The sequence below is a fragment of the Rhamphochromis longiceps genome, linkage group LG3 (genome assembly GCF_057381845.1).
Source record: "Rhamphochromis longiceps isolate RC_006_pf linkage group LG3, R_longiceps_female_GT1.1, whole genome shotgun sequence".
Taxonomy (NCBI): domain Eukaryota; kingdom Metazoa; phylum Chordata; class Actinopteri; order Cichliformes; family Cichlidae; genus Rhamphochromis; species Rhamphochromis longiceps.
In genome coordinates this window covers 11,290,881-11,315,719 of record NC_140559.1, presented here as the reverse complement: position 1 = coordinate 11,315,719, position 24,839 = coordinate 11,290,881, and the positions used below count along the sequence as shown (strand labels likewise).

Here is a 24,839-nt window from a genome sequence, read left to right as displayed (position 1 = left end):
GATCAATAACACTGGATGGATGCGTTCAGCATGGAGCCCTGAGCTGTGTTACAGACAAACATGGAAACTGACAGGTCTGTGTCATTCACAGTCTGTAACACTTCTAAACAACAGAGGCTGACCCAAGTGCCTCAGAGCCAGGCACGCTCACATCACAGCTCTCTAAATAAGCCAGTTTCAAAATAAGAGCTGAAAGCTGTGTTTGCTTGTGTTAGCTTATTATTGTGGAGACTAACATTCAGTGATCATGTGTTCAGACTCATAACGATTACTCTCAGAAATCCTGATCTTTGTATTTACTGTGTGTTGGATCAATAACTGAGATTCATGGTATCACACAGCTGTGCTGCTGCTGCTGATGTCAGCACATCTGGAACAATACGAGGTATCTGCTACCAGACTGAGCAGGACGTGAGACCTGTGGACTGTTTAAAGCTGTCCCTCCACAGCTCACTCAGACCTGATCCACACCTCAGTGATATTCTCTGACTTCCTCAGTAGAGACAGAAACCATTCAGATCTGGGACCATCAGCTGACTGATGATGTCACACAGACTGTGTTTTTCAGGAACAGTGATTCTGATGTGAGCCTGCTAGCTGACAGCAGACCTGATGAAAGCACATGTTCACATCTGTGAGGACAGACTGGACTCTTTGACTGCACCTTGGTTCTCCTCAGAGGTCTGTACAGGAGCATGTCCACCCCCACTGAAGATCTCAGTCACTGTGAAACATAGAAAGCTGCTTGTGTGGCCTCTGCCTCACATGTAGATACAGCTACAGGTTTCTCTGTCAGTCAGACTGAAACAGTGTCCTGATGATGCATCATTCAGCTCTGTGCCCCAGTCAGCATCACTGGGAGCTACCAGTGTTTCTGCCCTTTTCCTGTAACACTACACTCAGCACAGGCTCAGCTGGTATCCAGTGTTGGACTTTGGCTTCAGCTGCTGTGATAGATCCTCTAACATAGATCAGCTCTGCTACATGTTGTTAGATAAGTGCAGCTGCTGTCATGTCCTGATGTTTCTCTGGCTCAGCAGCTTCTCCATCAGAGGTTCACATGGAGCTGATCCAGTATCTCCAGTAACTGTGTTCTGTGCCTCACTGGTTCATCCTTCTGTCTGTGTGACGTCAGTCAGATGTTGAAGTTAAACTCTGTAATCTTCACTGTGTCACAGAGTTCAGTGAGTCCCGTTATTCACAGTATCAATCAGATCATCAGAGAACAGCTGATCAGCAATCAGTGGTGCCAACAGCGCCTCCTGTGGTGAGAGGATGCAATAATGCAATGTAGCATTTTTCCACTCAACACTTGCAGTCATGGAAACTGTCTGTTGGATCTGTGTGACGTTGCTTTCTTGGTCAGAGTTCCTCACAAATGTCCAGATGATTCTTCTAATGAGGCGTCGACCATGTTTGCAGCTCTTTGGAAGAAAACGTCGCCCTTTGCCATCCTTACTTTTCTTTGACTTCTTCAAATGCAGCTGAACTCCAGCTGGTATTTTCTTGGACTTTGCAGCTGTTTCTGGTCATCAGTTCATTCCTGCAAACCTCTGAAGCTGAACAACAATGATGCTGCATTGCTGGCTGATCCCAAAAGGTTGATTCTGTTCATCTGGACGTTTTCAGAAACGTTTGCTCACTGATCAGGTGACTTCTTCAGTCTCAGCTGACTGCAGCTTTACAAGCTTACAAACAGCACATTTGCACAATGACTGAAAGCAGCAGCACCTGATATATATGATACTAATATAATACATATACATATATAATCCATACTAATGATGAAGGAACTGAGCTCACAGTCCATTGTTCATTCAGTGAACTACTCAGTTTATTTTGGGCCTCAGAAATGCTCACTCTGTTTGTACATCACTGTCAGCAATAGACTCATTCTGCTGTGTGGACAGGAACACATGTGACATCACTTCCTGTTTGTTTGTGACTGAAGAAGTTTACAAGGAATCATTTAGAAGAGTTTCAAACATCAACTGATTGAATCCATGAATCTGAAAACGTGTTTGTGAGTGAAAGAGACAGACATGTACAGACTGAACTATCTGTTCAACAGTCAGAGTGTTTCTGTAACAGGAGACACTCTTTACACTCCACTCAGCACAGGGACACTGAGCCACCACGAGACCAGACTCTAAACCCAGGATAAAGAGTTTGAGTGAATGTGGTGTTGAAGGTGTGGAGGTGGATCAGAGTGTCAGAGGAGACTCTGTAGAAGGACAGAGTGCCAGCAGGACAGTCCACATACACTGCTGCTCTGTTAGAGACAGAGGAGGAGGAGGAGGAGGAGGAGGAGATGGGTGTTTGTATCTTATTGTGCCTGACAGACTGAGGACCATCATTATAGCAGCTCAGACTCCAGGACTGATCATTCCATCCAAACACACAGTCAGCACTGCCTCCTTTCCTTCTGATGCTTCTGTAACTCACTGATATATTAACCTCTCCTCTCCACTCGACCTCCCAGTAACAGCGACCAGTCAGACCATTTCTACACAGCAGCTGATGATAAACTTCAAATCTGTCTGGATGATCAGGATATGACTGAACCTCCTTCACACGTGTCACCTTCCTGTTGTTGTCAGACAGTTGGAGCCATTTGTTCACTGTGTTTGTGTCGATTGTGAGTTGACAGGAATCTGATGGAGAGAACAAACACAATCCAGCTGCAGTTATTGATCCATCATCTGTTCATTGATTGACACTTTGATGATGACTCCTGACATGATGAAGATGGTTGAATGTGTGCTGCTTTGTTTTCATGAATCCCATTAAAAACACACTTACACTTCCTCAGACCTGGTCTCAACCATCGGACTCCAGCAGGCTCCACCCTGAAAGGAGGAGGGGGGTCAGAGCAGCACAGTCAGCATGCACACATGGACATTACATGGCTCTCACACACACACTGTTACACACTGAGCTCAAAGCTCGGCTCCACTGTTTTATTCAAAGAAATCTACATTTATTTATCAGCACATTTAAAAACAGCTTGAGCCAAAGTGCTGCACAGAGTAGAGAGAAAATAGGAAACATACACAGTAATGACTATAAAGACTGGTCAGGATTGAAAGCTACAGAGTACAAATGTGTTTCCAACCGGCTTTTAAAAATGTCCAGTGTTGGTGACGACCTGATGTGAAGGGCGACTGTTCCAGAGTTTGGCTGCAGCCATCGATAAAGCTCACCTCTGTTTTTACGTCTAGTTCTGGTCAGAAGCTGCTTATCTGCAGACCTGAGGGCTCCACTTGGATTCTTTTGTTAAAGAGAGATAAGATGGAGCCAATCCATTCACAGATTTAAAGACAACCAGATCTGGAAGTGGATTCTACCACGTACTGGTAACCAGTGGAAGAAGCTGGTGATGGGTCGTCTAGCACAGACCCACCGCTGGAACCAGACAATTGATGAGGGAGAGAACTGTGACAGCGCCGTTCCTTCACTTGACCTCAGTCGCTCTCGTCTGCTCCCTCGTAACACTGCTCTTTATTGAGCTTACATGAATATGCACAAGTTCATTAACATATGACGTCTTACACAGGTATGAACAAAGAGTACCAGTCTGTGCATAGTGTAGGTATGTGTGTGTGTGTTCAAGATGTGACCCTGTGACCCCAAAGCTGGTGCTAAGAGTCCAGCGGTCCCCCTAACAAAGGCCTCTTATACTTATCCAGACACAGAGTAGGTGTCCTCCTATACCATAAATCAATAAGAGAGGGTACGACCTCTCTCATGACCCCAAGTGGTGTGTGCATGCCAGAGCACTCTGGAAGGCACACAGAGTCTTTACAGACTACTAAGGATCAAACCTCTATCATTATGCAATCGATTATAAAACTTTAAGCATATATGAGTAAATATTTCTAAGCATAAATGACAGTCAACAATATAAACCTTACATCTGGTTTTAATAACCGAATTTATTTGTTTCTCAAATGAGAAAGAGCTATCAAGAAACACTCCTAAATCTTTAGTTCTGAACTTTTCCAATGGGCCAGGGTCAACATTATCTGCTAATGCTAAATAGACTGTCATTATTAACTAATGCTAATTTGACGTGAATTAGCATTATGCACTAATGTTAACATTTACTTTTTAACAATGTGAGTAGCTAATGCTAACACTATTTCCCTTAACTTTAAAAAATGTGCACGGCTAATGCTAACACTCTTTTCCCTAGCATTACAACAATCTGTGCTGCTAATGCTAAGTAGACCGCCATTAGCACCTACATCTGATTTAAGGCAAATACGCATTAGAACCTAATACTCATATTGTTTTCCTTTGCTTTATAGCAATGTGAGCAGCTAGTGCTAGGTAGGCTGATGCTTGCAGCTAATGCTAATTTGATGTGAATTAGCATTATATTAGTCGGGATTTAATGCTAAGTAGACTGCCATTAGTGGCTAACGCTAATTTTAGGTGAATAGGAATTGGCAGCTAATCCTAATACCATATTTTCTTGCTTTATAACAATGTGACCAGCTAATGCTAAGTAGGTTGCCGTTATTAGCTAATACTAATTTGAGGTGAATTAGCATTATCCGCTTATGCTAACAATTTTTTTTCGTACTTTTTAACAATATGAGTAGCTAATGTGAACAGTATTTTTCATTCAATTTTAACTTTTCCCCTGCGATGTGAAGAGTTAATGTTAAATAGGCTACCATTAGTGGCTATGCTAATTTTAGGTGAATAAGCATTGGCAACTAATGCTAATACCATATTGTCTTAATTTCTAACAATGTGAGCGGCTAATGCTAAATAGGGTGCCGTTATTAGCTAATGCTAATTTATCCGCTAATGCTAACAATGTTTTTCTTATATTTTAAAAATATGAGTAGCTAATGCTTATACTATTTTTCCTTCAATTTTAACAATGTGATGTGTGTTACCGTTAATAACTATTGCTAATTTGATGTGAATTAGCATTATCAAATAATGCTAACTATTTTCCTTTGCATTATAACGATGTGAGGACTTATGCTAAGTAGGCTGCCATTACTAGCTAATGCTAATTTGACGTGACTTAGCATCATCCGTTAATGCTAACTCTTTCCCCTTGCATTATAACAATGTGAGCAGCTAATGCTAAGAAGGCTGCTTTTATTAGCTAATGCTAATTTGATGCGAGTTAGCATTACCCGATAATGCTAAAACTTTTCACTTCCCTTTTAACATTGTTTGCAGCTAGTTCTAAGTTGGCTGATGCTTGCAGCTAAAGCTAATTTGATGTGAATTAGTGTTATATTAGTGAGGAATTAATGCTTAGTAAAATGCCATTAGTGGCTAATGCTAATTTTAGGTGAATAGGAATTGCCAGCTACTGCTAAGTAGGTTGGAGGCCGCAGGAAACAAACAGGAAGTGAGTGAAGGACACAGGAAATGTTTCCATCTGTTCCTCCTCTATTAGACATTCTCTCCATACCTGAGAGTGTCCAGTCTCCAGCCTGGATCCTTCAGTCCAGCCGACAGCAGCTTAATCCCTGAGTGACCTGGATGATTGTAGCGCAGGTCCAGCTCTCTCAGATGGGAGGGGTTGGAGCTCAGAGCTGAGGCCAGAGAAGTACAGCCTTCCTCTGTGATCAGACAGCCTGACAGACTGCAGACACACAAAACAACAATCCATCTGTCAACAATCATTTTCTCTTTGTCACAATAACATCTATCAATTTACATCCATTCAATGTAACTGTATGTATAAGTGACAATTCCCAACAGACGCCAGCAGTCATCTTAAGTTGTTTAGCAGTATAAGGTAACAGCCTACAATATAGAGCGAAAGCCCCAACCATCAGACAATCCACTGTGAGCAGCACTTGGTGATGGTGGGAAGGAAGAACTCCCTTTGACACAAAGATCCTCCCAGTGAAAACAGGCTCCAGGAGAAGCATCTACCATGACTGGTTGCAGGGTGAGGGGAAAGAGAAGAGATGAGCTCAGAGAGACAAGAACAAAATACAAACTAGGGAGAGAGGAGACAAAAGTTAAGGACATGCAGTAGTGACATATAAAAGCACCAGGAGTGAAAAGAGGGGAGTGGAGAAGAAGAGCAGAAGCATCATGGGAAGTCCACCAACATCCTGAGCCTATAGCAGCATAACTAGGGGATGGTTCAGGGTCACCTGATCCAGCTCGAACTATAAGCTTTATCAAAAAGGAAAGTTTGAAGCTGATCTTCAAAGTAGAGAGGGTGTCTGTCTCCTGAACTCAAACTGGGAGCTGCTTCCACACCAAGTCCAACATAGCCAGGCTGAGTTGTTAGATTAGTCCAAAGTCAAGTCAGAAAGTCATTATTTGTGTCAAATGTAGAAATAACTAAAAAGTTATTTCTCAATCTGATATTAAAAAGTTTAAATTGTGAAAAAACCTGTAATGAAAACAGAAAGAGTCAATAAAAGCCTCTTTAGAGGGTCACCAGTTTAAAATTCAGACATTTAAACTGGTGATTCTCCTTCTCTGCTCCATTTCCTCTCTAGACTTCCTGTTCCTAGGAGGGATTTGATTGGCTGAACGTCCTTTTAGCCTTTCTTTAGTTCTTTGGGTGCTAATCAAAATGTATGAGTCATGTGACGTGACATAAGGAATTCCATAAGGAATGGAATGATGTGAAAACCATCACGGGCCACAACACCAAGAACAGCACATTGGGGGGGGAATGTGGAGAAGGCAAACAAACTCAACTACGTCTTCAACAGGTTTGACATCCTCCGACCACAGGTACAGCATGCCCAGGACCCACTACAGTTTGCATACAAACACTATGTGCCAAACTCCAGACTGACAGTGAAACATCAGGCCAGTGTTAGAAGATAAAGTTCAGGAAAGTTTCTTAATGGTTCAGAAGATGTTCAGCAGAGGACGACTTAAAGATGTGTGTAGGACCCATAATTAAATGTATTGAATTTTGATGATCACTGGGTTTTCATTTGTTTGGTTGCTATGGTGATGTGTAACGGAAGTCACGTGGGTGCTAGCGGTGAAATTAAGTGGGCGTTGTCAGTCTGTCATTCACTGGTTTGATTTTGACAGAGAGGAGGGCTGGGTAGCCGTAGTTTTTGTTGACCGCTGCACAACGAGTTTCCCCTTGTTGCATTAGAGCCTGTGATGTTTTAAGAGTCTGAATCGTGAGCCGATCACATTACTCTGTAAACTCTCAAAGCACTTTAATAAACAAGTAAGCAATTCCACCTCTCGCATTATTGCGTAAAGTTGACAGCGTGTCATGCAAATAGGCAGGCTCCATCCTCGGCCTCTAGCGACTGTGGAAGTTGCTACAATGTGCATGAAATGGAGGCTTCTGATTGGTCAGAATGAGCCTGTGAAAATGGGATGAACTTTGTATAAAGAAAGAAAACAAATTTAGTCTTTTCATGGAAATCTACCTTTTTAAAAGTGATTCAAATCAAAGCTAACGCCATGCCAGCTTGTAGCTTTGATTGACAGTGTGTAGAACAAGCCTGATGACACAAACTCCCAGAAAACCTAAAAACCAACATAATGCATCTCAAGGACTCAATTTTGCCATTTCTCCACAACAGTTGCCCATAGTGGACCTCATCACAGCCACAGAAACCGCCATACGGATTAATAAATTATCACAGACAGAAGCAGAGCAAATCCGGATGAAAGTCTAAGCCACCCTCTCCAGTGCCAAAGTCCCTCCGTCTAACCTCACAATACAAGAAAAGAAGGCCGTCGCTTCCCTGAGAAGAGACCACAACATCACTGTTTCACCAGCTGATAAGGGAAGATGCACCGTGGTCCTAAACACTACAGATTACCATACAAAGATCACTACTCTCCTCAGTGACAACAATACCTACGAAGCCTTAACGCGAGACCCCACAAGCAGCTACAAAAAGAAAGTTATAGCTTGCCTTCAAGACTTTGAAAAGGACAAAATCATTGACCGCCTTACATATCACAGCCTTTACCCAGGGGATGCCATACCCTGCATCTACGGACTTCCTAAAATGCACAAGGAAGCTGTCCCACTCAGACCCATAGTCAGTAGCATAAACTCAGCCACTTATAACATTGCAAAACACCTTGCTACCATCCTTGCTCCTCTCGTGGGGAACACCCCACACCACATCAAGAACTCCACTGACTTCACCGACAAGGTCCAGAAACTTCCCCTGGATCCAGATGAAACCATGGTGTCCTTTGATGTAGTCTCTCTCTTCACCTGCATACCCACCACGGAGGCCGTGGAGACTGTCAGAAAACGACTACAAGAAGACAGCTCCTTGGAGGACAGGACCAACTTCACACCCGATCAGACCTGCACACTGTTAGACCTCTGCCTCACCACTACATATTTCAAATACAACGAAGGCTTTTACAGACAAAAACATGGCTGTGCCATGGGCTCCCCCGTGTCACCTATTGTAGCCAACCTTTACATGGAGGAAGTGGAAAGGAAGGCTCTTGGCTCTTTCAAAGTAAGAGTACCCAGCCACTGGTACAGATATGTGGACGACACCTGGGTCAAAATCAAGACACAAGAAGTGGAATCCTTCACTGCGCACATTAACTCTGTGGATAAAAACATCAAGTTCACCAGGGAAGACACAAAGGGCGACTGTTTGCCTTTCCTGGACTGCGCTGTGCACATTGAAGAGAACGGCAACCTCAACATCGAAGTTTACCGGAAGCCCACACATACGGACCAGTACCTCCTCTTTGACTCCCATCACCCTCTGGAACACAAACTTGGAGTAATTAGGACCCTACACCACCGGGCAGAACATGTTCCCTCTAAGCCTGAAGGAAAAAGAAGGAACACACACATGTAAAGGAAGCACTCAAAACGTGCGGCTATCCTAAATGGGCGTTCATAAAGTCAGCAAAGAGGCACAGAAAAGAAGACCAGACACCAGCGAGGGAGGATAAGAAGGACAGACGCAACAACATTGTCATCCCCTATGTAGCCGGTGTATCAGAAAAACTCAGGAGAGTTTTCTCCAAGCATGACATCCCGGTGCATTTCAGACCCAGCAACACGCTCAGACAGAAACTGGTTCACCTGAAAGACAAAACTCCAAAACACAAACTTTTTTTCTTTTTTTTTTTTCAAGGTTGGCAAGTATGGCCACAACACCTCACTTTTTTTGCCACATGTATCCAAACCACGTCTCAGCTGTTTGTGGAGGTAAAATACATCCGCACAATTATGCTCAGCCATTGTTGTGAGTGCGCGCGCCAAGGGGCTGCGAGACATTTATACAGCCGTATTTCGCACATGACTATGAAAGGCGGAAGAGGAAGTAGTTCCTTTGAATGTAGACAATCCGAATGTTATCGTTTCTTTCCACTGTGTTCCTGTTAATGATAAACTACAAATTTACTCTAAATTACTAAACTATCAATATTTTAATGTGAGAATCGATTCTGGAACATAAATGATTGGTATCGGAGGAATCGATATTTCAGGATCGATCCGCACATCACTATTAAATACAAGAAGAGACACACATACTCAAACATGCACGTATATCTAAGGACTTACATATGTCTGCAGATGCTGTTCAGTCATGGTAACACACACACAGTCAGTAGCACACTGTGCTGCACAGTGGCTGTAATTACTTCACACATACACACATTTCCCAAGTGATACCTGACACACACAGCTGCCTGCAGCTCAAACATGTTCGTACATGTCATTCCAACATGCTGCTGAATGGGAGCTCAGACAAAAACATCTAAACACACACACACACACACACACACACACACACACACACACACACACACACACACACACACACACACACACACTCAGTGTTGCCAACTCCTCAGTAAGGAAAATCGCTATTGGTTGTCCTAAAAGTCGCTAGAAGTTGCTAAATGACGTCATCGCTTAATTTGCATAATTGATCATGCTAATGTAATTGTAACCTATGTTGTTGGAGAGAGAAATAACATCGTGGCAGAGACATAAAGACATAAAGACATAAAGTGAGTAAAAAACGTCCTAAATGCATTTAGAGTTTATTGAGTTTATTTAGTTTATTTATTTTACAAATTAATTTCTTTTAGCAATTATTGTTTTTTTTAATGTCACAATTCCAACCCTGCTCCTTTACCCGGGCTTGGACCGGCAAAAGTGACCCGAAATAGGCGCTCTGGTGGAGTTTTCTTTGTGTGTGTGTTTATAAGTAGTTTTAAACCTGATCCACAAAACAGCAAAAGGCAACACTGCACACACACGCACACAGACTCAGAAAGTTAAACCAGTATCAATTTAAACATTAGACCACAGAGATAATTTGACTCTGTAAAGTAAGAACATTTACAAAGTGATGTTTTTTCTTTTTCAAAGCTTCAATATTTTTAAGTGTGGACAGTCTCAAACATGAAGAACTGTTAACAGGGTTGATTTTATTTGATGTGAATGCGATTTTTGCCTGGCATTATTTGAAACTAACCATTTTTATGGTCTTATGTGAGCTGCTGGATCATTCCTTATGAAATGAGTCAAGGCTGAGAAACGTTCCCACACGAACAGCCTTAAATCAGCTACAATGTCACATATAAAGAAGCCATGCAAGAAGCCTTTATACTACTATTTGTTCCTTCTTACAGACTCTGAAGCTGTAGAGTTAGTTAAATGTAAATATGCCCCCTTTTTAATTCACAGTAAATATTATCAGACAATCACCCAGGGCTCCAAATTTCCGAGTGTTAGAAAATGACTGTAACACACACAGAATTATGGCTAGAAGACAAATGTAGATAAAAGGAGATCTTTTATATTTAACTTGTTTTGAGGAGTCCCTATATGATGATATAAACCAAGAAAGTTTGCCAAAATAACACTATTTTAATTTTTTTTAGTAAAATATGAGAAAATAGAAACAAAACACAGACTTAACAATGTGGTGTGTGCTGTACAGTGCAGCGAGGAATGCTCAGACCTCTACATTGGAGAGACCAAACAGCCACTTCACAAGCGCATGGCACAACATGAAGAGCCACCTCCACAGGACAAGACTCAGCAGTCCATCTGCATCTTAAGGATAAAGGTCACTCTTTCGAGGATGCCAATGTTCACATTTTGGACAGAGAGGACAGATGGTTTGAAAGAGGAGTGAAAGAAGCATCTATGTCCACTGTGAGCGACCATCTTTGAACAGAGGCGGGGTTTACGACACCAACTCTCTGCCATCTATAATCCAGTTTTGAGATCCTTCCCAGACGCCTTAACGCCCACTCACATCCTGGGTCATCTGACCTCAGGAATTCGCATGATAAGGTGGGGCCAGGTTTCACAATGAACACACCCGAAACTCTGGCTGATTGGGACCCACACCCAGTTTCACACCTTGGCTCAGGTGATTAGAGGATCATCAGGGGGAGGGCGTTTCTCCAAAACATGTGTCCATCAGAATTATGGACAGTCGTGTATAATAAGTAGACTTGTTCAGATTTGTCCAACACTTTTGTCTGTCAGTGTTTTACAGAATATCATCAAAGAGTCATGATAGTGACCATTAGTGTCACTGTGGAGAGGCTTATTCCAGCATCACTGACTTCATGGTTCCAGTTTCCATCACTAAGGACTACATGTACTGATGCTGCTGTTAGCCATCTTAGCATGCTACCTCCAACAGGTGGTCAGTGGGAGAGCAGAAGATGATATCAGTGACATCCAAACAAGGAAGGAAGAGACTGTTGAAGGCAGCGAGCTGTGACTGCTGTGAACAGCACACTATTTTTTCCCTGTGTCAACATACATGAGGCTGTTTCAGCTGCTTAGTTATTCAGTGCAACACACCACGAACTCCTTTATACAACTAAGTATACTGAGAGCACACTGCTGTGGTTGCTGTGGGAACCATCCATATATTCAGCTGTTTTGGGGCTGAGTCTGCTTCCTCATCCTTGGAAAAACCTCTTAAAGTTTGATGTGTTTTTGACTTGAATTGTGGGGATTATATCATTTCTATATTGTGTTTATTTTTATATCCTGTTATTAAGCTTTGAGCAGTGGCATTTGATTAAATATTTATTCCATTTATTAAACATACAGTTTCAATCATGTTATTACACCTATGGGAAAATGTGCTTACAAAGGAGTTGGCCTTCTGTCTGGTAGGAGGTTACAAGCTTTATCTGGTGAGGTAAGAGGTGAGACAGAATGCAGTGAGGTCGTGACAGCTCGCTTGCGTACACAGACATTATATAGACACATTTCTAGGTTAGAGTTAAGACGTATTTTTCTTGTAACTGCGTTTTGTGCCTGCATAAGCAACAGTTTTTGTAGGATGTGCTTCTGATGTTCCAGAGATAAGTGAGAATAAGAAGATCTACAGGAAGCACCTGGCGTGGAGACGGAGAAAATGTCTTTTTGAGTGTGCGTCAAAGATTGTCAGCAGAAAAGCTGTGGTTACTGTAACTTATGCATGTTATGTATCTGCTTTGATGCATGAGATATAAAAACATGACATATAAAAACATTTTAAGTATGCTTTTTGGGGGGATTTATGCTGAGGATTGTGACGGTGTATTTCCTCCACACGTGTGTTTAATAAAATCATTGTTTTGACACACTTGGACCTGTGGTCATTTGTCATTTCACGAATTCAGGACAGATGTGTGCCAAAATTGGCCTTTCTGTACAACGTCTGTTACGGCCTCTGGCCTCAGGTGGCCCCGCCTTCCTCTAGGTAAATCAATGTGTTCCAGGACTCGTGTGTGATTGGTTACTGGGAGACCCGTGCCAACCCTCTCTTATGCAGAATGAAGTGTGCCAGACCACACGGACGATTGGCTGCCCGGGGATCCCGTGATGCTCCAAGAGGCAATCAGTGGCTGATCGTGCCCACCTGTGGCTACAAAAGGCTGGAGGTCCTTCACTCAGTGGCTGCTGCTTAGGACTAAACATGCAGTTTGCCCTTCGTGCCTCCCTCGTCGATCTTTTGTTGAACTTGTTCATATTGCTGAACTTTGTCGAATCTTGGTGCATGCTTTAAACTTAGTCTGATTAGAGTTTTGAGCTGCTAGCTGGCTGTGGGTAGGATTTTGTGAAGCTGGCTTGCCTTAGTTAAAACCCTAGCTTTTATTTTGTGTGCGGCCAGCCTGCCTTAGTTACCCTTTAACTTTTACTCGTGACTGTTCTTTCTTTATGTAATAATTGTCTGCCCAGTGGTCTGTTGAACAGCCCTGTCGGTTTTCTGTTTAAAGTTTGTAATTAAAACCTTTTGCTTTACTCAGTTTTGTGTTGGGGGCTCGTGTATGTTACTCCCTCCCTGACGCCTAGCAGAGGGGGTCGTAACACGTCAACATATTAATTTATTAACAGTACTGTTATTTTTCACTGTTTCACTTTAGAAACATAAATCTTTACACAGACAGTGTTGGGGAGTAACGAAATACATTACATATTTAAAATACAAAATATAAGTATCTATATTCAGCTACTGTTAGAGTTAAATTGTTAAATGTTTGTCATTTTTATGTTTACCATTTGTACAGTGTTTAACTCTGATGAAAGAAATTCCACTGTCCTTCCCCCCAGATTCTCGAGGTTCTGGTGGGGGGGTGAAATGTTTTATTGCAGATACATCTTATCTGGAAGATCTGCTTCTTTTGATGTAAGCTTCCTGGGTTTACGACCCTTTGGTCAGCAGGAGGTCTGACACACACACACACACACACACACACACACACACACACACACACACACACACACACACACATTCTCACATAACACACACACACACACACACACACACATTCTCACATAACACACACACACACACACACACATACACATTCTTACAGAAGTTCACACATATACATACAAATGCCTTGTCTTAGGACCATGTGGGCGTGGCTTTGTTCTGACGTGTTTTGTGTGAATTGTGTCTCAATAAAAGGTAGCAGGAGGAGGTCAGATCTGGGGGTCATTTTCGTGGTGGACACAGACGAGGCCTCCCTTGCTCAAATAATCGATCGATCGACTGTCTTATTTTCTTCATGATGAATAAGTCTCTAGAATTAGCGGGGCTTGTGGAAACACAGACCCAACAGTTACTGTTTAAAAAGGTGGTATTCAGAATACAGTTACTTTGTTGAAATAAATGGATTACACAGTGATCTTTTCCTGTTTCATATGTTAGGCTATGTCCTCTCTATTTTTGGTTATTTTATTTTTAGATACCACACACACACACAGACACAGACACACACACACACACACACACACACACACACACACACACACCCGCTCCATGTTCTTCCTGGTTCTTCCTGCTCTGTTTTCCAGTATGTGATAGAAATATGCCAGCATTAGACAGCATCACTTTCTCTGGGACCTAATCCCTGCCTCGCTGAAAGCTGTTTATATAATTACCCATTCTCTCTAAAAGATGGGATGAGGGAGCCCTGTGCCTCTGTGCATGAAAAAGTCTGCATGCGTGTGACAGAGTGAATGAGAGTCACTTGGCTTAAACAGATGAGTTAAGTATATGGAATCAAACAAAAAGACAATCAGCACTGGGACCAAAGTTAATGGTATTTTGTACCACTGGGTATCTAAATTTAGTAATTCCACGCCAAAGCCCACTGATCAATGACCATGAGTACCATTCACAGAGAGTTGGGGAATGGCTGCTTTAACAGCACTGTAAGATGGCGAAGGATGTACCAAAAAGTCAAAGGAGCTTGCAAAGAAAAGCGTCTGGACTTCTTTAAATTGCTTGAAGACGTTTCACCTCTCATCCGAGAAGCTTCTTCAGTTCTAAGGTCAAATGGTGGAGAGTCCCAGATTTGAACCTAGTGGGAGTGACCCCCCACAGAGGGACAAAAGGACCCCCTGATGATCCTCTAATTGCCTGAGCCAAGCTGTGAAACTGGGTGTGGGTCCCAATCAGCCAGGGAGAGGAGGTGAAAGGTGAAACGTCTTCAAGCAACTTAAAGAAGTCCATACGCTTTTCTTTGCAAGCTCCTTTGACTACGATGACCTGGATGACTGAGAACCTTCACAGACAGATGTACCAAAAAGGTGTTTGACTTTACTGAGAAGGCTTGCAGTTTCTGTGGGCTGTGATCAGCTCCACTAGCGGGATTTGTCTCGGTGTGACAGCAAAATTCAACCCTTTAGCAAGGATGTTTTTCTCTGTTTGGGTGAACTGTCTGTCAGACAGATTCTTCACCCACTTGTCCACATCCTCGGTATCACATCCTTCTTTCTTCTAGCCACTGAGGACACTCTCCGTATTTTGCGGTGGTTTCCGACGTACAAGAAGTAAGTCAAACTTCCTTTGTTGCCTGGTCTTAGTCTTCTTGTGCTGTGCTAGACGAGCCTTCTCAGTAAAGTCAAACACCTTTTTGGTACATCTGTCACCATCTTACAATGCTGTGATTGCAGCCATTCCCCAACTCTGAATGGTACTCATGGCCATTGATCAGTGGGCTTTGATCAGTGGGTTTTGGTCAGTGGTTGTTGATCAATGGTAATGAGAATTTGCATAATTAAGATTAAGGAACTGACCTCCCAGCCCATTGTTTCTGCAGTGAGCTGGTTTCAGTCATTATGCAAATGTACTGTTTATAAGATTGGGGAAACCTGCAGTCAGCTGAGACTGAAGAAGTCACTTGGATGAGTGATGAAAAGTGGCCACTTGTTTGTCAAAGGCAATAAATAAAAGAACCCAGCTTTTAAAGAGGAAGTAACCATTGGTACCATGTCCAGAGGCTCTAACAGGACCAATACCCTATGAAGGTGCTGGGAATGGAGAAAAAGCACTGTCACAATGCAAGTGACATATCCCACTGTCATTGAGATGGGTTAGAGCAGTGGTGTCAAACTCCAGGCCTCGAGGGCCAGTATCCTGCAGGTTTTGGATCCCAACCTGTGTCAACACACCTGAATCAAATGATTAGTTCATTACCAGGCCTCTGGAGAACTTCAAGACATGTGGAAGAGGTAATTTGGCCATTTAAATCAGCTGTGTTGGATCAAGGACACATCTAAAACCTGCAGGACACCGGCCCTCAAGGCCTGGAGTTTGACACCCCTGGGTTAGAAGGACAGCCACATGAAGAGCCACAGAGGTAAAAGCGGCAAAGAGCAGACCCAGACTTCCCTTGTCCCATTGGCAGTTATCAACAGGGTTGTCTGCCTCACCAGTCCTGGGCTAGTGTGGAGGGACCGAGTGGACTTAAAGAAAAGCTGCTCATGCTTCTTCAGGGCAAGAGAGGCTGAATCACCTTTAGTGTGATGTTGCTAGCTCATCACTGCAGAAAATAGTTTCTCATAGATGCATTTTCAATGTTTATAATGTAGTAGGAAAAAAAAGGTCATGTATCGTTACAGCTAATGTATGAAACATTGAGTGAAAGGAAGATTATACATTTAACGTGAATATTTGATTTGTGAAGTAATGAGTATAAATATACACTGCCCTGTGATGGACTGGTAGGCTGTTCAAGGTATACCCGAACTCCAACTTTATAACATCACGGAGCTCTTGTTGCTGCTGTAGATAAGTGGTTAGAAAAATGGGTGCCTGAATGGATGGATGCTGTGAATTATAATAAAGACTTGAATACATCAAAGTGCAGTAATCAAAGCAATGTGGAACATGTTTTGAGCTCAAGAGGTTGTGAAGGGTGAAGGCAACAGTGGTCCCAGTGGTAATTGCAGCACTCAGGCAGAGACCCCTAAACTGGGTGTGTGGCTCCAGCAGGTTCCTGATAATTCCATTTGTGAGGATAATATGAAATGACAGTTCAGCTGAAAGTTCTATTAATAAGTCAATCAATAATATAATTCACATTTTAAATGATCATATGTGGAAAAGTTTGAATCCTGACCTGAGAGTTTCCACTGCACTCTGTGAACTCTTTAGTCCAGCAGACAGAAGCTTCACTCCTGAATCCTGCAGGTCAGAGTTACTCAGGTCCAGCTCTCTCAGACTGGAGGACTGGGAGCTGAGAACTGAGGACAAAGCTTCACAGCTTGTCTCTGAGAGATTACAACCAGTCAGTCTAAAAAAATAAAAGACAAACTATAAAACAAATACTCATGTAAAGTTTGTTATTATATTACTACATTACATGTGGCATCTTTTTTTATTTTTAAAGGAAACCTTAATATTCTAAGACACAACATCATATGGATGAACATGGACAAAATCTTTAATTTCGTTTAAAAAAAAATAAAATGACATTTGATCTGACCTCAGAGCATTCAGTTTACAGTTTAAACTTTGTACTCCAGCAGACAAAAGCTTTACTCCTGAATCCTGCAGGTTTTTGATGGTCAGGTCAAGCTCTGTCAGACTAGAGGACCCAGAGATGAGAACTGAGGACAGAGCTTCACAGATTTTCTCTGAGATTTCACAGATGTTGAGTCTGAAAATAAAAACATTAAGAAAGACTGCTGTTAAAGTGTAATCAAGGTGTAATAACTAATCCTGTTTGTTTTGTGCTGAGTAGGTTAGTAAAACTTCACTTTAACATACACTCAACAAAAATATAAACGCAACACTTTTGTTTTTGCTCCCATTCCCCATGGGATGGACGTAGAGACCTAAAATTCATTCCAGATACACAATATAACCATCCCTCCCAAACAGTGGTCACAAATCAGTCCAAATGTGTGGTAGTGGGCACATCTGCCATATTGAGATAATCCATCCCACCTCACAGGCGTGCCACATCAGGATGCTGATCTGACATCATGAGTAGTGCACAGGTGTACCTCAGACTGCCCACAACAAAAGGCCACCCTGGAATGTGCAGTTTTTTGCGCTATTGGGGGTCTGGGGACCCAGAACCGGTCAGTATCTGGTGTGACCACCATTTGCCTCATGCAGTGCAACACATCGTCGCATGGAGTCTATCAGATTGTCAATTGTGGCCTGTGGAATGTTGGTCCACTCCACTTCAATGGCTGTGCGAGGTTGTTGGATATTCGTGGGAACTGGTACACGCTGTCGTATACGCCGGTCAAGCACATCCCGAACATGCTCAATGGGTGACATGTCCGGTGAGTATGCTGGCCATGCAAGAACTGGGACATTCTCAGCTGCCATCTGCCCTGAACAATGTGAACCATGATTCATCCGCGAAGCGCACACCTCTCCAACGTGCCAGACGCCATCGAATGTGAGCATTTGCCCACACAAGTCTGTTACGGCGACGAGCTGGAGTCAGGTCAAGACCCCGATGAGGACGACGGGCATGCAGTTGAGCGTCCCTGAGACGGTTTCTGACAGTTTGTGCAGAAATTGTTTGGTTGTGCAAACCAATTGTTCCAGCAGCTGTCTGGGTGGCTGGTCTCAGACGATCTTTGAGGTGAACCTGCTGGATGTGGAGGTCCTGGGCTGGTGTGGTTACACGAGGTCTGCGGTTGTGAGGCCGGTTGGATGTGCTGCCATATTCTCTGAAACGCCTGTGGAGACGGCTTATGGTTGAGAAATGAACATTCAATGCACGGGCGACAGATCTGGTTGACATTCCTGCTGTCAGCATGCCAATTGCACGCTCCCTCATTGCTTGTGGCATCTGTGGCATTTTGCTGTGAGACAAAACTGCACATTCCTGGGTGGCCTTTTGTTGTGGGCAGTCTGAGGTACACCTGTGCACTACTCATGATGTCAGATCAGCATCCTGATGTGGCACACCTGTGAGGTGGGATGGATTATCTCAATATAGCAGATGTGCCCACTACCACACATTTGGACTGATTTGTGACCACTGTTTGGGAGGGATGGTTATATTGTGTATCTGGAATGAATTTTAGGTCTCTACGTCCATCCCATGGGGAATGGGAGCAGTAACAAAGGTGTTGCGTTTATATTTTTGTTCAGTGTAGAAATGAATGAAAATTGTACAAAACAACAATAAATGGTAAAGTTTACCTTTACTGGCTAAATTTTCTCACTTGATAAAAACAAAAAACAAACAAACAAACATATAAACAAACAAAAGAGAATACAAATTCTGATCTGACCTCAGGATATTCAGTTTGGCATGTGGACTCTCCACTGCAGCAGACAGAAGCTTTACAGCTGAATCATTGAGGCTGTTGGTACTCAGGTCCAGCTCTCTCAGACTACAGGACTGGGAGCTGATGACTGACAACAAATCTTCACAGCTTTTCTCTGAGAGGTTACAGCTGCTCAGCCTGCAAAAAACAACAAGAACGAGAACAACAAAACAATATCTATTATCAAATATAATCACTTTATATGATGAACCTAGGTAATCAAATGAGTACAAATGAGTACACTACAATGCAAAATTAAATTAAAAAAATGTTCAAGAACTTAAGTCTAACAGAAGAAAAATATTTCATTTTAAACACAATTATACCAGTGTATCTAAATGGAAACCAGAGAAGAGCGGGTAGATTTAGTGACACTAGTTCAGTGTCTGCTGGCTCAGGCCAGTGAGTACTACAGTTACTACAGTACTAAACTTACTACAGTACTGTTGGTCACTTTATTAATTCTAATATCTGTGATTACAGTAAATGTGGTTGTAAATAATTGCTCACATGATGGACTTGGTGCAGACTCTTGTTTTTTTTTTTTTTGTCAAAAACAAGCTGCCTTTTAAAGTCCTGCCCTCCCTAAATACCAACGTGTTTTCGATTGGACAATTTCAGTTACTGACAAGAAACAGGACATTGACGGCAATTTTAATTATGATGCCCAAGGTTTTTCCTCTATACTGGATATAATCAGGACAGCCATAGCAGAGAATTATATAAAAAAATGAGTGTGTACTTAAGGTGAGACAGAAACCAGAACTTGGATTATAAACATCAAGAAAAGATACAATCTTGTAACTGGTGGCAGATTTCTTTTCTCGTGCATTAATCACATATTTTAATCATATCTCTTTAGTTTAGCAAGATGACTCCTGACACCAGTTGTATGCATGTAGAATGTTTTCATAATTGGGCCTTAGGTTTTATTGCATCTTCACAGACGGTCCACTTGAGACTTGAAAATCTCCAGACATCCTGCTCTTAATGAGGTGATGGGTGGTCGTAACTTTTGTTAGAGTAGGAGGGGGTAAAGAATGAGCTGGACTGAAGGTATAGAGATTTATGATATGCTATGGAATGTTCTTTGTTTAAGAGTGTTTGGGCAGATATAAAATATTTCAAGGTGGTGTGCCTCCTCAGAAAAATGTTTGGTGTTTGATCTGAACGTTCTCTCCACTGCAGTGTTTTTCATCTTTCTTTCTTTTAATAAACCTCACTTCAAAAGACACGCTTAGCTGGTAGTTGCAGTTTTATTTAAGAGTTTCCACAACATAACTGAGGTATATGCTTTAGAAAAAAAGAACTAAGTGAGCAAGCTGAGGATAATGAACCCGTAAGAGGGGCTGAAGGATCAGAGCCCATAGTCTTATAGGCTGGGTCTGGATTGTCCTTTGATAAGAGCTACAGACAAAAATCTCTCAGAAATGCTGACCGGCTGGACTGAAACATTAAAGGTATCATAGTTGACCAAGTGAGTGATGATCATTTAATTCCCTATTTTTATGTATTTTTAAGTGTTCTCTGAACTGATCATGCCTGATTTAATATTACTTACAGAGCCTTGTTGGAGGCTTTGACCACTGGCAGCAGCCTCAGAAGAGCCTCCTCTGAAGCAGAGTATTTCTTCAGGTCAAACACATCCAGCTCTTTTTCTGATGACAGTAAGATGAAGACCAGAGCTGACCACTGAGCAGGAGACAGTTTATCTGTGGAGAGACTTCCTGAACTCAGGGACTGTTGGATCTCCTCCACCAGAGAACGATCATTCAGTTCATTCAGACAGTGGAACAGATTGATGCTTTTCTCTGCAGACAGATTCTCACTGAGCTTCTTCTTGATGTACTGGACTGTTTCCTGATTGGTCTGTGAGCTGCTTCCTGTCTTTGTCAGCAGACCTTGTAGAAAATTGTGATTGCTGTTTAGTGAAAGACCTAGAAGGAAGCGGAGGAACAAGTCCAGGTGTCCATTTGGACTCTGTAAGGCTTTGTTCACAGCACTCTGGTGGAGAGATGATTTAAACCACATGGACGTTGTTTGTTGTTCCAGCAGATTGAGTCCAGAGTTGATGAAGGTCAGATGGACATGAAGAGCAGCCAGAAACTCCTGAACACTCAGATGGATGAAGCAGAACACCTTGTCCTGGTACAGTCCTCTCTCCTCTTTAAAGATCTGTGTGAACACTCCTGAGTACACTGAGGCTGCTCTGATATCGATGCCACACTCTGTCAGGTCTGGTTCATAGAAGATCAGGTTTCCTTTCTGCAGCTGATCAAAAGCCAGTTTTCCCAGAGACTCAATCATCTTCCTGCTCTCAGGACTCCAGTGTGGATCTGTCTCATCTCCTCCATCATACTTTATCTTCTTTCTTTTGGCCTGAACCACCAGGAAGTGGATGTACATCTCAGTCAGGGTCGTTGGCAGCTGTCCTCCCTCTCTGGTTTTCAGCACATCCTCCAGAACTGTAGCAGTGATCCAGCAGAAGACTGGGATGTGGCACATGATGTGGAGGCTTCGTGATGTCTTGATGTGAGAGATGATGCTGCTGGCCTGCTCCTCATCTCTGAATCTCTTCCTGAAGTACTCCTCCTTCTGTGGGTCAGTGAACCCTCTGACCTCTGTCACCATGCCAACACAGTCAGGAGGGATCTGATTGGCTGCTGCAGGTCGTGTGGTTATCCAGAGGCAAGCAGAGGGAAGCAGTTTCCCCCTGATGAGGTTTATCAGCAGCACATCCACTGAGGTGGACTTTCTAGGGTCAGTTAGGATTGTAGTTTTGTGGAAGTCCAGAGGAAGTCGACACTCATCCAGACCATCAAAGATGAACACAACCTGGAAGTCTTCAAAGCTGCAGATTCCTGCTTCTTTGGTTTCAGTAAAGAAGTGATGAACAAGTCCCACCAAGCTGAACTTTTCCTCTTTCAGCACATTCAGCTCTCTGAAAGTGAATGGAAATATGAACTGGATGTCCTGGTTGGCTTTGTCTTCAGCCCAGTCCAGGCTGTATTTCTGTGTTAAGACTGTTTTCCCAATGCCAGCCACTCCCATTGTCAGCACTGTTCTGATTGGTTCTTCTCTTCCAGGTGAGACTTTAAAGATGTCTTCTTGTCTGATTGTTGTTTCTGGTCTGTCTGGTTTCCTGGATGCTGTTTCAATCTGTCTGACCTCATGTTCATTATTGACCTCTGCAGTCCCTCCCTCTGTGATGTAGAGCTCTGTGTAGATCTGATTCAGAAGGGTTGGGTTTCCTGCTTTAGCGATGCCCTCAAACACACACTGGAACTTCTTCTTCAGTTCTAACTTGAAGTTAATCTGACACTCAAGAGCCTCTGAAATAATAAACAAAAGCGGTTAACATGTCAGTATCAATGCCTGGGCAGAAACAGTCAAAACATTACCTGACCAAAAGGGTCCCTACATAGAAGCTACAGATAAAGTGTATCCACAGCCTTTCACTTATTTCACATTTTGTCATGCATTCCTTCAAAATGTGGTAAATTTACTTCTCAGGTCAATTTTTAAAAAAATAAAATACCACATAATGACAATGTAAGACACGCATGCTTGGAATTCTTGTTAATGTATTAAAAACTAATAAAATGTTGCCATACATAATAATTCATAGTCTCGCCGCAATTCTTTGTGGAAGTACATCTGGCAGCAATTACAGCTGCAAGTCTTTTTGATTATAATGCTTAAAGCTTGGTAAACCTAATTTTACACAGTTTCTTTCATTCTTCTTTGCAGAACTGGTGTCAACTGGGTCGGTGTCACACCCTTGAAACACCCGTAGCTAGTCAGGCCCCTGTAGTTAGGGAACAAGGTACCATAGGGCCCACTTGCTCTCCCTCAGCGGAATGTGCCGAGCAGCCAGGGAAACAGGCTGGCTGGCTGGGTGACGGTGAGGAGGAAGCATAGTCCTAAACAGAAGCCCCAGGTACACCACCAACCCGTTCATGTGTCTAACCGTTTTTCCCCACTCGGCGACACACCCGTCAAACTCTGGTAATTGGTGATTCTGTTCTCAGACATGTGAAGCTAGAGACACCTGCAACCATAGTCAGTTGTCTTCCAGGGGCCAGAGCAGGCGACATTGAAGGAAATTTAAAACTGCTGGCTAAGGGTAAACGTAAATTCAGTAAAATCATAATTCACGTCGGCAGTAATGACACCTGGTTACGCCAATCGGAGGTCACTAAAATCAATATTGAATCGGTGTGCAACTTTGCCAAAACAATGTCGGACTCTGTAGTTTTCTCTGGTTCCCTCCCCAATCAGACCAGGAGTGACATGTTTAGCCGCATGTTCTCCTTAAATTGCTGGCTGTCTGAGTGGTGTCCCAGAAACGATGTGGGCTTCATAGATAATTGGCAAACCTTCTGGAGCAAACCTGGTCTTGTTAGGAGAGACGGCATCCATCCCACTTTGGATGGAGCAGCTCTCATTTCTAGAAATATGGACAAATTTATTAAACCCCCCAAAATATGACTATCCAGAGTTGGGACCAGGAAGCAGAGTTGCAGTCTTACACGCCTCTCTGCAGCTTCTCTCCTCCTGCTACCCCCCCAAAAACCCATCTCCATAGAGACTGTGTCAGCTTCCAAAAAGACAAAAATCAAACTAAAAACCAGCAACAAACAACTTAAACATAAACAATCACAAAGAAAGAACAATACAGTATCCACATCTGAACCAAAGAGTAAAACAGTGAAATGTGGATTATTAAATATTAGGTCTCTCTCCTCCAAGTCTCTGTTAGTACATGACTTAATAATTGATCAACAAATTGATTTACTCTGCCTTACAGAAACCTGGTTGCAGCAGGATGATTATGTTAGTTTAAATGAATCAACACCCCCGAGTCATTCTAACTACCAGACATGACTTAATAATTAATCAACAAATCAAAAAACACAAAAACTAATCTTCTTTGTTATCATCTATCATCCACCTGGGCCTTACACAGAGTTTCTGTCTGATTTGTGAGTTTTTATCTGATTTAGTGCTCAGCTCACATAAAATAATTATTGTGGGTGATTTTAACATTCATTTAGTGTCACAGTCAGTAAAAGCAGACTACAGTGGGATGCAAAAGTTTGGGCGACCCTGTTAACAGTCATTATTTTCCTGTATCAATCGTTGGTTGTTATGATAAGAAATGTCAGTTAAATATATCATATAGGAGACGCACACAGTGATATTTGAGAAGTGAAATGAAGTTTATTGGATTTACAGAAAGTGTGCAATAATTGTTTAAACAAAATCAGGCAGGTGCATAAATTTGGGCGCTGTTGCCATTTTAATGATTCCAAAACCTGTAGAACTAATTATTGGAACTCAAATTGGTTCGGTAAGCTCAGTGACCCCTGACCTACATACACAGGTGAATCCAATAATGATAAAGAGTATTTAAGGGGGTCAACTGTAAGTGTCCCTCCTCTTTTAATTTTCTCTGAAGAGTAGCAACATGGCGGTCTCAAAACAACTCTCAAATGACCTGAAGACAAAGATTGTTCACCATCATGGTTTAGGGGAAGGATACAGAAAGCTGTCTCAGAGATTTAAGCTGTCTGTTTCCACAGTTAGGAACATATTGAGAAAGTGGATGACCACAGGCTCAGTTCAAGTAAAGGCTCGAAGTGGCAGCCAAGACACGGTTTGTGATACATGCGGCAAGACAGTGAGGTGTTGTGGCAACACCACTAACCTCATCAAAGACCTCACTGTAAATCATATCACAGAATATGACGAGCATATATTGAGGAAAAACTGAAGGGAGGAGCGGAGAGGGACAGGTGCTGCTAGGGCGAGA

At 42.6% G+C, this 24,839-nt stretch overlaps 1 protein-coding gene across 2 annotated transcripts in view; it reads right to left on the bottom strand.

Annotated features, from left to right (window-relative positions):
• Positions 1-272: 272 nt before the first annotated feature.
• The window catches only part of LOC146672902 (protein NLRC3-like), a 43,352-nt gene continuing 18,785 nt past the window's right edge, over positions 273-24,839 (bottom strand). Inside the window, exons 3-9 of one of the 2 annotated variants that reach the window (XM_085401455.1) lie at positions 20,586-22,356; positions 18,989-19,162; positions 17,212-17,385; positions 16,846-17,019; positions 5,444-5,617; positions 2,803-2,849; positions 273-2,654 (exon numbers count right to left, since the gene is read on the bottom strand). In XM_085401455.1, coding sequence (XP_085257581.1) covers positions 2,113-2,654; positions 2,803-2,849; positions 5,444-5,617; positions 16,846-17,019; positions 17,212-17,385; positions 18,989-19,162; positions 20,586-22,356 — 3,056 coding nt within the window. In that variant the 3' untranslated portion in view covers positions 273-2,112. Of the gene's footprint in view, positions 2,655-2,802; positions 2,850-3,068; positions 4,026-4,072; positions 5,618-16,845; positions 17,020-17,211; positions 17,386-18,988; positions 19,163-20,585; positions 22,357-24,839 lie in introns of those variants that run through there. The other variant, XR_014910386.1, reaches the window with a different exon arrangement.